The following is a 15,178-nucleotide window of genomic DNA, read 5'->3' as shown; positions in this document are numbered from 1 at the left end:
TTATCGGGAGGACATGGCCTTGGTGACAAGGCGCTTAAGGGCGAGCTCCTGCTTCTTCAGGTCCTCAGCGGTGGCATCGGTAAGCTCGAGCTGAGCCATAGCCTCGCTGATGGTCTGCTCGATCTTGTCCTTCTGGCCACGCTTAAGCTTGAGGGACAGAGTGGGGTCGGAGACAATCTCCTCAACACGGCCGATGTAAGACTCAAGCTGCTGCTTGGCCTCGAATCGCTTGCTGAAAGCCTCGTCGTTGGTCTTGAAGGCCTCAGCATCGCTGATCATCTTCTCAATCTCGGTGGTAGAAAGCTTGCCAACAGAGTTGGAGATGGTGATGTTGGCACTGCGGCCAGAGGTCTTCTCGGAGGCAGTGACCTTGAGAATACCGTTGACGTCGACCTCGAAGACGACCTCGAGAACGGCCTCACCAGCCCTCATGGGAGGGATGGGAGCAAGGGTGAACTCACCCAGGGAGGTGTTGTCCTCGCAGTTGACACGCTCACCCTGGAAAACGGGGAACTGAACGGTCTGCTGGTTGTCGGCAACAGTGGTGAAGGTTCGCTTCTTCAGGGTGGGGACAGTCTGGCCACGGCTGATGACAGGAGCGAAGATGTTACCCTCCATGGCGACACCGAGGGACAGGGGGACAACGTCGAGCAGCAGAAGGTCGGCGGTCTCAGCGGAAGTAGCCTTTCCGGAGAGGATACCAGCCTGGACGGCGGCACCGTAGGCGACGGCCTCATCGGGGTTGATGCTCTTCTCGAGCTTCTTGCCGTCGAAGAACTCGGACAGAAGCTTCTGGATCTTGGGGATACGGGTAGAACCACCGACGAGGACAATCTCCTCAACGGCGCTCTTCTCCATGGCGGCATCCTTGAGGACCTGAGCAACAGGCTCGAGGGTACCAGAGAAGGCCTTGGCGTTGAGCTCCTCGAAACGAGCACGGGTGATGGTCATGGTGAAGTCCTCGCCGTCGAAGAGAGAGTCAATCTCAATGGTGGCCTGGGCACCGCTGGAGAGGGTACGCTTGGCACGCTCGCAAGCAGTACGGAGTCTTCGGAGAGCACGGGGGTCGTTGCTGGGGTCCTTCTTGGACTTGCGGATGAACTCCTTCTTGCAGTGGTCCAACAGGTTGGTGTCGAAGTCCTGGCCACCCAAGTGGGTGTCACCAGCGGTAGCCTTGACAGTGAAGACACCGCCCTGGATGCTGAGCAGGGAAACATCGAAAGTACCACCACCAAGATCGTAGATCAGGACGTTACGCTCCTTCTCAGTCTTGCCAGAGCCCAGACCGTAGGCAATAGCGGCAGCGGTAGGCTCGTTGATGATACGGAGAACATCAAGGTCAGCAATCTGACCAGCGTCCTTGGTAGCCTGACGCTGAGCGTCGTTGAAGTAGGCAGGGACGGTGACGACGGCCTTCTTGACCTTCTTGCCGAGCTTGACCTCAGCAATGTCCTTCATCTGTAGTAGGTTTCTGTTAGAAAAGTTTTTCATGCAAATGCAGATCACCTCTGCCTCAGTGACGCCACTGTGCAAAGAGAGAGAGCAAAACATACCTTTCCGAGGACCATGGCGGAGATCTGGGGAGGAGTGAAGGTCTTGGTCTCGCCGAGGTACTCAACCTGGACGAGGGGCTCGCCCTTTCCACCCTCAATGACGGTGAAAGGCCATGACTCAATATCCTTCTTGACGGTAGGGTCATCGAAGCGGCGACCGATCAGACGCCTTGAATGGAAAAAAAAAAATTGTCAGCAAAGCGAATTTCTTGTGTAGCAACAGCAGCAAACTCTGCAGATTGCGAAGAATAGAGTACTCACTTGGCATCGAAGACGGTGTTTCGGGGGTTCATGGCAGCATTGTTCTTGGCAGCCTCACCAATGAGACGCTCCTTGTCGGTGAAAGAGACGAAGGAGGGGGTGGTGAAAGAACCCTGCTCGTTGGCAATGATCTCGACATTGGTACCCTCGTAGATGGCAACGCAAGAGTAGGTGGTACCTGTGAAGCGAATTCGAGGTCAGTGATTGAGATTCGAAATCAATTTTGAGGATTGGCGATTAAATTGAGAGCAGAGAAAAGCGGGAAAAAGTTTGCTGTTGTCTCTGTCTCTTTGTCTCTCTCTCTCTCCGGTTTTGCTCGCTCAAAGAGGGGCATCTCGACGAAGAGGATAGAAAAAGTTTTGTGCGCAACGTACCCAAATCGATGCCGATGGCACCGTCGTACTGTTCTTCCGCCATTTTTTTGATGAGTTTGAAGAAGAAAAAGAAGAAAAAAGGTCCTTCAAACTTGTGTGAAGGAAGAGAGTGAAGGAGGAGATGGGTATGGAGAGAAGGGAAAAGAAAAAATGAGCAACGTGGGGTTGGTAGCAAGAAATACTTCCCACACCACAAATTTCTGCCGCTCTACCGTTTGCTGCGAACTTTTTTTTTTTTTTTTTTTTCTCCTCGCAGTCGGCAAGCAAATGTGCATCCAAGGTGGGGCAAGCGATAAGTCTACCATAGGTCCCTCATTCCGCTAGGCCTATCTAGGACAAGCCGTTTGTTAAAATTTTCTTTCGCCGCTGGAGCTTTTGGGCCAATCAGTGGCGATGCAGATGGAAATTTTTCGTGGGCGCTTTTTTTCGCCATTGAGGCGTTGCCGGGGCGGGATGTTGATGTCCGATATATGGAGGCTGCGGAGTGCACGATATAAACAGTTGATATTCCCATTTCATATTAGATAGATTTTGTGACTATTGAAAGGACAGTGTGGTGGTGAAGCTATGCGCGACAGGTTTTTCTCCCAGACTCCAATTGCTGTCTTGTGCCTCAGAACAGCCAGATGAAGACAACTTTTACAGCCCCTTGGCCTTTGCCAGAATTTCCACCGTCTCTGTGACACCCTCAGCTAGAGACATGCCCTTGGGCTCCCAGCCGAGATACTTCTTGGCCCTCTGCGCGTCTCCCCTCGAGCTGTACGCATACGTGCTTATGACGAGGTTGTCTCCCTTCAGCTCTCTCAGCTCGGCGAGGCTGTATTGCTTAACTGTCACCTTATTGCTGTAGCCTTGCTTCTTGATTTCTGCCGCAACCTTCTCTGCAAGCTGTAAATAGGAATGTGTGCCACTGGCGGCAAAGAAGAAGCCTCTGATGCCGAAAATCTCCGGGTTGCTGTTCTTCGAGGGATCTTGGGTCGCATCGACAAGCTTGACATACAAGTCTGCTAGGCTGTGAACGTCGACGTGGTCCCACTCGGTCTTCCCAGGCTTGACCACGGGCACGTATCCGTCGGAGAGACCCGCCTCTATGAGATATGGTAGCTGGACGCTCGTCTGGTTGCCGACGCCAGATCCTTTGCCGTAGATGAGAGGCGGACAGATGATTGTGGTCTTGACTGCATCAGAAGCGGCACCTTGGATAATCTTATCAACATCTCTGTGGAGTCCATCATCGGGAAAGTTCAACATGCGGTCGACGCCGTCGAGATCGTTGTAAATGTACTCGGGGTGGGGGCCTTCTCCTGCTCTGTTGTTGACATGGTCGTACCAGGTCAGGATGGCTGTGCCAGACAGGTGCAACCAGTATCCAGGCTTTTCCGCTGTGTGGCCCTCCTTCAGGCCCTTGGCAATCGCGCGAGCACTAATGGCGTGATCCGACGAGTCTGCGGTGTCTGGATTGTGTTATGAGCTGAAACTCGTAATCATGGTGTTTGTCTCGTGCAACATACGGATAACGATATCTGCCTCGGCGGCAGCCTTCTCAATGACGTTGGTATCCTCGAGAGCACCATAGGCAAATTCGACGGTTGGATATTTCGCCTTTACTAGCTGGGCACGTGCTTCGTCGCGAACGAGAACGGTGTATTCGTAGTCCTTGTGAGCGTTGTAGACGTAATCAAAGACCGTGCCTCCGACGTATCCTGGCTGGTATTAGCTCGCTCTTGAACTCATCAACGCTGGGGTTGTCAGTTGCCAATTACCGGTAACGCCAGTCCTGTTAGTATCAATTGGTCTCTGCGTTAGCTGATCCAAGCTCCAATAAGTGACAAATAGGCGGATAATCATACACAAACACTTTGACAGCCATGATGCGCGAGAGTCGAATTCTTTATGCGTCAATGATAGCAAAGTGTACACCTCGAAAGAGCCAGAGAAATTCCAGACTGAGAACAGCAGCACCCTATACAATCTAGGCAGCAAAGGCTCAGCAAGGGTTTATATAGTTTCCATGTGATTTATGCACGCTTCCCGCGTAACACTCCTGCCAACTCCGGTTCAACAGAGCTGCGCGTAATCTTTCTCAAACAAGGAGGGTGGCATCCAGGAGCTCGCTGCGCAGACATCTCACAGGGTGATGCCTATCATCGCCAGGCCCCGGGGCCGCTTCCATCGTATTCCATCTAGGTATTTTGCGGTGCAGATTGGTCAATACTTGTATATGTTGGCCAACTCAATGTGACAGATGATATCGAGCATTGAGAAGCATCCAGCTACTGGCACTAGACTGTTGCGAAGTGGACATGCCTCCTTTTTAAACGGCGCCCTTGGCCTTTTCTCAGCTGATGGTTGCAGCAACTTCTAAATCTTTATGGTAATAGTATCCCCACGTTGGTAGCCCCTGCATTGGCAGCTCGCGGAAGCGCGGTAAAATTACTACAAATGGACAGTGATCAGTGGAATCGTGAACCTTGAAGATAAAGCGCGGCTATGCCCAAAAGAATATCTACATGTATGTATGAGGGTTTGCTACCAAGCAAAGTTATGTTGTCAAACTTGATTTCGCATGCTGTACCTCGGAATCTACTGCCTCGAATCGGACGCTTCTCGGATTGAGCATTTTCAGCCCCACCTCTTTGCACGCAGTAGCAGCCAACAGCCAAGCGGTACCGAAATACTGCAATGCATGTCCCTGCTCCGCAGCGGCTCTCGCAATTGGCAAGGTGAGACGTCGGTGCAAGAGCCACTTGAACAGTTTCGTTTCTTTTGTCGTAGTATCACTAATGGACCTGCGGATTAGAGTTTGGGCGTGTGTGACCAGGGCCTTCTTCTGCATGCGTTTCCTACCCCTCCATCCAAATCTCCTCACTTTCTGAGATCTGCTCCCTACCCAAGCTTCGGAAACATTGAGATTTGCCACCAAGGATCAATAACCATCATCCGTAACCATGCCTGACGACTACACCTACAAAGGGCTCTGGCACCAATAGCCAGGTTTGTCATTTCCCATCCCCTGCCTCGATCAGAGATGGATCTCGAACTAACGCGCCTCGCAGGGTAACCACTACTGCGCGCGGGATTACGGCAGCAGTGCTTCCAACTCCAACTCTTACCACTACTCCAACCAGTAATACTACCTACATGTACACACGAGTCAGTGATTCAAGGCCAGGAAACTGACAAAAAGGCTGCAGGGACGGTTCTTACTACTACTCCAACTCGGACGGCAGCACGTACTACAATGATGGTGCTGGGAACTCCACCTACACTGCTCCTAGCGGAGACCCGACCTCACAGTCTGGAGGTAGCACACAAAAATAGAGAGCCAACAGTCTACTGAAGCTTGATTCGTAGCAAAAATCTAGAACAGAGGCTCTGAGATGGGCTGTTTGGACGAGGGAATGACTGGTAGTACCAAACTTGGTGCGGGGTTGCATGGCTTGTAGCTGTTACACGAGATTATCATCATAGTGCAAATGAATCAATTGACTTCTTCTCTACATACAAATAATAACCACTATGTAAACCTTCCTCCCTTCGAAATTTCACCTCTCCCGTCAAATACCACTGAATCCTGAGCAGGCATCGTATGTTAAATCCTCCTAGATCCATCAATGCCGCAATGTTATATCAAAAAGCAAAAAATTCCTCTTAGCCTAGAAAAGCGAGCGACTGAGTGAGCAAACAAGCAACAATTATGTCCTTCCAGTGAAGAAGAGAAAGTAGAAAAAAAAAAAAGGAAAGTAAAAGTCCCGACAAAGTTAAAAGAAGAAAATGAAAAGTTGAGAAAGAAGATGAAAAGAAAAAGATGAAAGGCTCAGAGATGTAGAGTCGTCAATTGAAATTGCACTTAGATTTTGCCCGAAAAGTGAAGGCTCAGGAAGACGGTCAAGACCGTGTAGACAAAAGTCTCGACGAGAAGCTGCTGTATAAGCATGCCTCGCTGCTCTTTGGTAAAGCCCTTCATCTCGCCGAGAGCATACCAGCAAACAGTCGAGTCGAAAATGCCGAACAAAGCAAGAATTCCAATCAAAGGGAAAACAATAGAGGAAATGACTATTCCCATGAACAAGATTTTGCGCTTGTGCTCTGCTTCTTCAGGAGATCGGCGACGTTCCATGATTTCTCCGCGAGCGGACTCGATCAGCTCAACTTCCGAGGGAGTCAAGACGCCTTCAGTCTCGGTTCTGGGCAAGGCCCATTCCTGGCCGTTGTTGGTCTGAGATTTGGCCGGTGGAGCTTTGATTCGGAGACATTTGGCTCCCAAGGCAGCTGCAGCTCTGAAGTGTCCAAAGCGAGGAGCTGCTTTGGGCTTTGGGCGGAGAGACAGCTTCGATCTCAAAGAGCCCAGAATGGCCGAAGACGGAGTTGGCGTATTGTCGGCAAAGTCAAACTCAACTGTAGCCGTGGGGTTAACGAGAAAACTACCCTGGGAACATTGAGTAACTTACCAGCTGGTCGAGTATTGGTTATTTGATCTCGAAACAGTGCCGTAGAGGGGCGTGTCACGGGAGGATTGTTGGAGCCACCAAAGCGGTAGCCGCCAGAACAAGATGGGCCGGCCTCGTTGGAGTAGCCTGACCAGAGAGGTCCAAGTCTGGCTCTGTGGGCAAAAGCGTCGGCTTCATCTGCGTTGCGGTACCTTTGAGAGCCATAAGTTTTGGCTGCCTCTTTCAAGTCGATCAGTTCGAATGGCAAACGAGAAAATGCGTTGGTAGAATCTTCGCTAGGCAGAATCGTATCCTTAATTCGAGTTTCGCAAAATGCCTGGTCAAACTCATTTACTGTCTCATCAGGGCGAATGAAACAGGGCCAAACAGTCTCGGAAGAGTCGGTTCGCGTAAGGGCCAGAGTAGTGTCCGCCTGAGGTTGAATGATGCGACTCGGGCTTGGAGTCGGGTAATCATCAGGGCCATCTTCCAGCTCCGTAATACGAGCTGATGTCTTCCAATTGGGAGGAGTCAAGAAAGGATTAGAAGGGCGCCTGATGGGAGCCGTAGCCCGAATAGGAGGCTGGAAAGGCTCGGGAACAGCTCTCTGCTGACGTTGATTAACAGCCGGGAATTCGTAGTGATTACCAGCACGAGGTTGATCCTGAGCAAAAGTTTCGGCATAGAAGCCTTCAGGATGATGGATTGGCTGATTACGTCGGTGCGAAATTTTGCCCGGGACTCTGTAGCTCTTGGGTGGTGGACAAGGGTTTTCTTCAATAATGTCAGAGACATCCGCGAGGCTGCTGCCTGTGCCCTTGATGAGATTGAGGTCGGAATGGTCTGGAGCTCTGCCAACAGGTCCAGTGGTCACAGTTCGCCAGTCGGCATCTGTGTCAGCATCAGTGCAGAGTTGTGGCCAGCATTCACCATTTCCTGCCTTGGCAGTCTTTGTGCTGCGCTCACTACCAGGTTGGTGTTGAGCTCTTTGGCCTCTAGTTACCGGAATTCGGACCTCATCATCAACCTTCTAGGTAGACAAAACCGCGGTCGGATTGTAAAAAGCAGTCTGATTAGGCGTAGTAGACTGCTTTGACTCAAAGTTTGTTCGCATGCTCAAGCCTCTTTCCTTGTTCGTGGCGATGGGGCGAGACGTAGAGTTTTTGGTTTCTCGTGTACTGGATGGCTGCAGAAAGGTGGAGTAGGCTTCTCCATCATACTTGAAACGATCTGTACTCTCGCTGCTCGAAGTCTTGGAGTTGACTCGATAGTCTCTGCGTGCTGTTGGCTGAGATGGAACCATCTCCAGAACTTCTGCTCCATAGACAGGCTGTCTGGCACATTCAGAGGGCTCATGGTAAACAGAAGCTGGGCTGATAGTATATTCTTCATGCTCTTCCGAGCGGCCAGAAAAACCAAACGCGTCGAATGGAGTGCCGGGTCTCTTGAAAGGCGGCTTGATTCCTTTGCCTTCAACGTCACCGCCGTCATCTTCATCGTCGGTGTCAGGGACGAGTCCGAGACTCTTCAACGTGACTTTGGGCTTTGGGCGTTTGTTGGTTTGGTAATTAGGCTCATCGTCACCAGCGATGGTCTCCCACTCAGAACGCGCTTCATCGCGATCAAGTCGGGAAGATGGGTTTTGGCGAGTAAGGTTACGTCCCATGCTCCATGGTGATTGGGATGACTGTGAAGCTGTATGCTCCGAGATAGGAGCCTGATTGCCATCTTGCTTCGAAAAATTATCGTAGGGAGAATCATCATGAAGCGGATTGTCATGCAAAGTAGACGTAATAAATGGGTCATCGCTTGGATGAGCTCCGGCGACAGCCTGCTGGTAGCTAGCAGGAATATGAACGATGGTTGGTTTACTCCATCCGTATCTTGGGATAGAGGACTTTCGTTTGTTAGTATTGCGAACCAACTATGACCTAATAAGAAGAGAGCATACCTCGGCAAAGTTGATGGGCATGCTGGGCTATTGCATAACTCGGAAGCCTCCAGTGTCGGGTACTGATACTTTGAACTCTTGTTCTTGATGATAACTTTGGGAGAGCTGAAAAGCGAGATGCAATTTGATGCCTGAAAGAGAGAGAGGGCTTGAGGTCGAATGACTCGCTTTTTGAGAACTCTCCAAAGATGCGAGATGAAAGTCTCAGAGAAGATGCTGATGGCTTGGATAGAATTACTCCGATAGCTTCTGAATCGCGAGATGACTGATGAAGGCAGCAATCTTGCTTGAATTGCGGTGATGGCTCTGGTGATGATTATGATAACGATAGGATGAAAATAGGATGAAGAAGTTCCAGAGCTCAGGTCTAAGCTCAGAACTAAAGAAAATAATAAGTGTGAAGAACACGTGCACGCGTTGCGTGATGTGAATTATCAGCGCGAAGCAGCGTGGCTGATGAGGTGAAAAAAGAAAGAAACTCGGTTAGTAGGTGTGTTGAGCGAAAGAGAAGGGGGAAGTTCCTGAGGAATAATTTGAGGGGGAAAGCAACGGCTGAAAGCTGGCCAGCTGGCGGAGGGGAATGAGTGATTGTGGGCACAGCCAAACTTCAAGCGAAAGCCCTAACTGATCTGTTTATTTCCAGGCATAATTGGTTTGCAGCAGACGCGTCTGATTTCATGATTTCATTGCACGCAACTGTATGATTTTTCCACGCTCGACGCGATTTGCCTCATCTTGGCAGTGATATCTCTTGATCCACCTGCGTATTGGCACTGCAGCAGATTACCAATGGGGCCATTATGGAATTTTCCGGCCCTTTGTTCTTAATAGGGGATGTAATCACCAACTGCAACACAGTCATGAATAGCTTCATCTCTTGGATTTCTAAATCTGATTCATATACACATCACAGAATTCGGGGTGGATCGATAATTTCGTGTAGATGATAGCATCATTGCTATTTGGGTGTGGAGTAAATGGGCCGCTATTACCTATCAGTAATAGTTTTGTTGCTATTTCTGACGCCCATAGCTTTTTTTCCAAGGATCCAACGGTTGGTGCTGACACTAGCTGCCTTTGTCTACCATGTAGGCTATATTGATGTCTGCTCTATTCAAAAGACGCTCTTAGAACCAAAGAGAATTCCCCGTGGCACAGTTGCTGCATTGTGGGGAAACGGTCCTGGGGCGGAATGTGAGATGCAAGGAGTTTGGCATGATACATATACTGCAACCCAATTGGATCATCAATGCACTTGATTTAAACCTATGTACACGTAGGTAATCTAATGCTCGGTCTGAACAGTTGCTGGCCATATATACCTACCATTACTTGTAGTTGTTTGCTGTGCTACTGGACATGATGTTGATGCTAGTGCTGTTACTAGCACGACAACCACCTTGGACTAAAACATGGAGCCCTTCAAGCCCTTCAAGCCTTTTTACCTTATCCGTCCCGCAAGCCAATCAGCCCGCCAGGGTCTTTTGGCTCTGCCAATCGCCCACTCTGCTAAATCGGCGTCCGAGGTATTATGGGGACTTAAGGGAACCGAATCCCTGCGATTGGTCTCGCGCGATGCTAGAGCACTGGAAGTTTGTCACTCTCTTACACACTAGCAGCGACAGCACGGGCAGGGCCCCTGTTAAATCACGCTCAAGATCTTCGAGCCCGACTCTGTCTTAGAGTCCAACCGTCGGCTCTGCTCTTTTCAATACGGGCTCCATCGGCGAAGCCAAAAAGACCGCCTCGGCCAGCCCAGTTCTCTGTCTCCCTCTTTGCCATTACAGGCGGCATTGTGGCTGGCCTCAGAGGCATTCGCTATGGCTTTGCCCGGTCGATCGTCGCGTTGGGACGTGCTTCCAGATGAGATCGTGCTCCAGATCATTAGCTGTAAGAGCTCCACCTGCCCCTCCACTATCTTGATGTCTCCGTAGATTGGGAAAACGAGGCCAGTGCTCATTGTTTGTGTCTTGTCTTTGCCGCCATTAGATCTCGATCCTTTCCACATAACTCGACTGCAGCTCGTATCGCGAAAGCTGCAGAAGCTCTGCCTCGACGACGAGCTGTGGAAGCGTCGCTGCTTCGAGGACTCATCGTGGTACCAACGACTTAAGAGCCGCCGGCGACTTGTCACTCCCAGCGACTCCGACTCCGAGCCTCGAGATGGAGTGGTGCAGCTAAACCCAGAAGCCAGCGGCGACACCGGCGCCGGCGATGAAGAGATTGTTAATGGAGATGAAAACAGCCCCAAAGCGGCGCAGAGGCGACAGCGGAGCCACCGACGGCAAGAGATCCAGGACATGGCCAACTGGGATCCATCATTCCCCAGCGAACGTCTGTGCTGGTACAGCGAGTATGTTCACCGGAATGGACCTGCTTGTGTCAACTGGCTGCAGACGCCTCGAATACGTGAACGGGGCGTCGAGGCCATCATCGAGGCCCGAGGGATGGAGCTGTACTACCCATACGACGGAAACGACGGCCTGGGCACCATGCTGGCCGTATCGCCGCTCGACGATGGCTCGATATGTTTGTGGGACGTCAAGGGGACGCGCAACAAGCCAGGCTCGATTCTCGCAACAAGCAAATCCGATATACTCTTCATCGATGGGCCAGGAAGCCAGAATACCAGACGTTCCAAGAGAGTCGACACAGGGGTTACGGAGTGCGTTAGCGTAGACAACCACAGGCATCGTGCATATTTTGCCGTACAAAGCCGTGAGTAGATGAGCTGAGATGCCATGCCGGGATTAGCGCATCGAATTGACGGGTACTGACATCTGACTGCAGATTTGATCGAAATCGACCTCGAACGCCTAGAAGTCGTGAGCCGCGAATCATTTGAATGGTCCATAACCGCACTCTCCAAGATTCAAAACGATGTTCCCCTTACGGTTGGAACGTCTCTCGGCATCCATCTATTCGACCCTCGTGCAAGAGCTCGGCCGGCGCAAGTTGCCGTAGAACGCGTGGATCAGAACGATATATTCAAATCAATATTCGACCCGACGCCGTTGCTCCCCTATGCGCCGCTTTCTCAACCTACTCCCGTCAGCATTGTACATCTTCCACTGCATGGAGCGCCAGATTTAGTATCACACGACATCTACGTGGCCGGTAGATTCTCCAACATATTACATTACGATCGCCGCAAGTTTCCCGTCATCATGGACTCAATTTACTCGGGAGCTACGATCAACAGCATGGCGGCAACGCCCCATCCATTCTCCTGTCTGGATAGCGAAATCAGACGGCAAGGCGAGCTCAGCGCAGAGCAGGTAGCCAAGTCCAAAGAGGGCAGCGAAGGCTGGACGCTGGTGGCCGGGGGAACATATAAGTCTAAGGGTTCTCTTGAAATCTTTGGTCTCAGCCAGGCGGTTGTCGACCCCGTGGGTCGCGAGATGATGCTGAATTCTACCATGAAGAATAGGCAAACTGCCGCCTCCGCTTCAATCCTGTCAGTCGCCAATCACGGCAGCAAAATTGTGTTTTCAGATGGAGCTGGCTCTATCAAGTGGTTTGAGAGAGACGGCCTAACAGAGTGCCGCCGGCTAAGGATTGGCCACTGCGAAGGAGACGATGCCCCATCGCTGTTCGCCTCCATGAGCGCAGCCGGCGAGCTCGCGCGCAAGCTCGTGTCGACCAAGTCAAGAGAAGCCCCTGATCAGCCCAATGATGACAACGTTTTGTTCTGGACGGGTGAACGATTGGGTCTGGTCAGCTTCACGCCAAGGCCACTATATCATTCCAAGGACTTTGAAGACGAGCCGGACCCTTACGCTTTGGCCGAGGAGGAAGAAAGAAGACGCTATGCAGATCAGATGCGCGAGGCCTTGGATTTCCAGGCGGATGAGGTTAGATACATGAATACATTTGGAAGCGGAGCTCCTCGCGAATGAGTAGATGAGGTTTACATAGCATACATGCACCTAGGTATTACGATTACCTACCAGGTTTATGAATGGTGGACGCCGTGAGTAGAGGATGGAGGGCCATAACGACACTTGGCTAATACCCGTCCAACAGAAAAGGGGACAGATTGTATAGCCCTACGTTTACATACATATAATTAATTTCATGCCTAGCGAACAAATCCTGACTATCTAACAGAGGCGATCAAATGACCGGTAATAGCCACAATAAATTAGTGATAATGAATATCATTTCACCCAATGGAAACAAACCCCTCCGGCGCATAAACTTGCTGCGACGCTGCATGTGCCTTGGCTTTACAATCGATCCTGTGATTCGCATTTATATTGGATAACATGATGCTGATAGGACAGCTAACCCGCGCCTTGCACGAAGGCTGCAGACCGCAGACTACATGTACATTACTCGACTACCAACCAGCAGCCAGCTCCCAAGCTAGGTAATGAGGCATGCGAGCCAATGGGATGAAGCACGCTATCATCCGTTTTGCTATAGACGAGAGAGCTGGCTGGTGACTATACGTGTACCTTGGCACTGAGGTGGAAACCGACGCTGAAATGGAGATTCTGCGACTTGGTCGCAAACATCATTGGGCTGACCTCCGCCTACAAGGCCCAGGTTGCCTTGCCTCACACTGTTAACCCTACTACTAATACAAACCTGTAGTTTCTTTGCTTTTCCAAGGCCTGATGCAAATCTTTTAAGATGACTGTATGTTTACCCTGTATATACACGTTCAGTGGGCAGGGCAGCCAATCATGGCATGTTGAGTGCTGCATCATGTCCTATGACGACGGCCAGCGCTGTGCTTTTCTCCCGTCGACAAATCGGCCTAGAGAGTTGACGGCACGAGAGGAAATGGCTCTCTTTGTGTGGCTGGTCCATAATTACGCGGCACCATTATGGGAAAAAGGAAGTAAAAAGTCAAAGCAAAGCAAAGGCAACAGAAAATCCACAAACGGGGAGGTGGCGAACGATTACGGTTACGGGTGGAATAGTCTACCTAGTAGAGTACCTAGATTGTGACCAAGAAAACACGTCGAGTCGAGAGAGGATGATGTTGGATTTTGGCGTTTTTCCATGGCCGGTCATCTGACACGAGACGCAACAAGACTTGCATATCGGTAGCTTGGAATTTGACTGCCGGCAATCGCTGAGCACAGAGAGAGAAGAAGAAAAGTCGGATGCAGATTGCAGACTGCGATGCGAGGAGAGCAGATGGCAGTAGGCTGTGTGTAGAACTGCTACTGCTAGTACTGCTGCTACTGCTACTGCTACTACTGCATATTGCTTCAGGTTGGTATCACAAAGCTCGCATTGGATGGGCGGACTAGGGAACAGCATGAGCAAGGATTCCATCGTTGCCAACGCTGCTGCATCGGCCTCCACCGCGGTGCAGACAACGCCGCTAGCAGGACCAGCGTCTTGTAGTGCCATTGTGTACAGCATGTGCGTTTATTGCTGCTGCCAGTCAGTGCTCATGCAGAAGAGGAGCCTTTGTTGTAGCCACTGAGTCCTTGCTTGGAGGCGGCTCAAGGCCTGAGTCTCTCCCGATACGACTTCCTTGTAGCAACGGTACAGTAGCACTCACCCACCTACTGAGAAAAGCTTCATTCCTGGCAAGACTCGCAAAATCGACGCCGTTAGATGGTAGCACAAAAGATTCTGCATCCCCAACTGCCGTTGATGACTGGCAGCCATTAGCGCCAGTCCCATGTAAGTGCTCTTACTTGTTGGCCTCGATCACCAAAAGCCCGCCAAGTATCCGAACTCCGGATCCAGAGACCCCTTCGCCGCGGGCGCGCCCTCCAAGGCTCCGTTTGATTCTGCTCTGCTCTGGCTCACGTCAATGGAACAGCGAAGAAAGTCGACTGTGCCGGTCTGGCCTGTTCTCAGTATCGCCGCACGCAGAGAGCGAGCCTGGAACCCACTAAGCGGCCCTTGGTGCATGTCTGCTGCATCCTGCAGCTGCATACACCGCTGGACGGTCCAATGAGGGCGGCCCACAGGGCGTGGATTCTGTCTAGCAGCGGGCCATGGACGGGGGATGGGGATATTTCTCGTCGTTTTTTCTCTCTCGAGCCAGCTGCAAGGATCGGGGCAGATGAGGGGCGGAAGAGGGGCAAAGACCATCCGGTGAGTCTCGGCGAAGAGGCACGAGAGAAGCCCTTGTGACGAGTGACGAGCAGAGAAGAGATATAGGCAGACGGAAGAGTTTGCACGGAGAGCATTGTGCCAGTAGCGAGCCTCAGAGCACTACAGGCAGCTGCTCCTACGCGTATGGAGTGCCATGGAGCCTGGAACAAGGGCCATTGTATACCCGTATGGGGCCTGGTAGCATCACAGTGGACGGTAGTAGCATCACGGAGGCCAGAAGAGCAGACGGAAGGCCAGACGACAGCCCTGGATCGGATGATTTGGCCCATGCCTCACTGATCGTCCCAGAGGTGGGGGCACAGCTTCGGCACAGGCAGTTGGCATTGGCTTCGTTGCAGGACCTGGTCCCTGCTAACGTCCATTGATCCTGTTCACTCTTGAAGCTGGCGGCAGGGCTAGTGCTGTAACAATGGCAGCCTGTAGACTCGAGGCTCGATCAAAGTCCACCAGCTGCTCTTCTCGCCACCAGATCTACAAACAAAGGAAGCCGTCAAGTTTAGCCTCCCGAGAACAGCCCCA

General features: G+C 51.4%; 4 protein-coding genes across 4 annotated transcripts; 1 reads left to right on the top strand and 3 right to left on the bottom strand.

Annotated features, from left to right (window-relative positions):
- TGAM01_v200089 (hsp70-like protein) lies at positions 1-2,231 on the bottom strand (the record flags this gene model as incomplete). The annotated part of the gene is made up of 4 exons (XM_018804641.1): positions 1-1,458; positions 1,554-1,722; positions 1,815-1,992; positions 2,189-2,231. The coding sequence occupies 4 exons, from the start codon at positions 2,229-2,231 to the stop codon at positions 1-3; spliced, it is 1,848 nt and encodes a 615-aa protein (XP_018662181.1).
- A 596-nt stretch (positions 2,232-2,827) lies between these two features.
- On the bottom strand, positions 2,828-4,058 carry TGAM01_v200088 (hypothetical protein; the record flags this gene model as incomplete). Its single annotated transcript, XM_024548478.1, has 4 exons — positions 2,828-3,642; positions 3,700-3,895; positions 3,952-3,985; positions 4,039-4,058. The coding sequence occupies 4 exons, from the start codon at positions 4,056-4,058 to the stop codon at positions 2,828-2,830; spliced, it is 1,065 nt and encodes a 354-aa protein (XP_024406693.1).
- Positions 4,059-6,038: 1,980 nt separating this feature from the next.
- TGAM01_v200087 (hypothetical protein) lies at positions 6,039-8,590 on the bottom strand (the record flags this gene model as incomplete). Its single annotated transcript, XM_024548477.1, has 4 exons — positions 6,039-6,586; positions 6,640-7,604; positions 7,659-8,515; positions 8,570-8,590. 4 exons carry the CDS (start codon positions 8,588-8,590, stop codon positions 6,039-6,041), a joined length of 2,391 nt encoding a protein of 796 aa, XP_024406692.1.
- A 1,799-nt stretch (positions 8,591-10,389) lies between these two features.
- On the top strand, positions 10,390-12,468 carry TGAM01_v200086 (hypothetical protein; the record flags this gene model as incomplete). The annotated part of the gene is made up of 3 exons (XM_018804644.1): positions 10,390-10,459; positions 10,559-11,287; positions 11,360-12,468. The coding sequence occupies 3 exons, from the start codon at positions 10,390-10,392 to the stop codon at positions 12,466-12,468; spliced, it is 1,908 nt and encodes a 635-aa protein (XP_018662184.1).
- Between the last annotated feature and the right edge of the window lie 2,710 nt (positions 12,469-15,178).

This window comes from Trichoderma gamsii (assembly GCF_001481775.2).
Source record: "Trichoderma gamsii strain T6085 chromosome Unknown Scaffold_1.2, whole genome shotgun sequence".
Lineage (NCBI taxonomy): Eukaryota > Fungi > Ascomycota > Sordariomycetes > Hypocreales > Hypocreaceae > Trichoderma > Trichoderma gamsii.
This window is presented reverse-complemented; position numbering and strand designations above follow the sequence as displayed.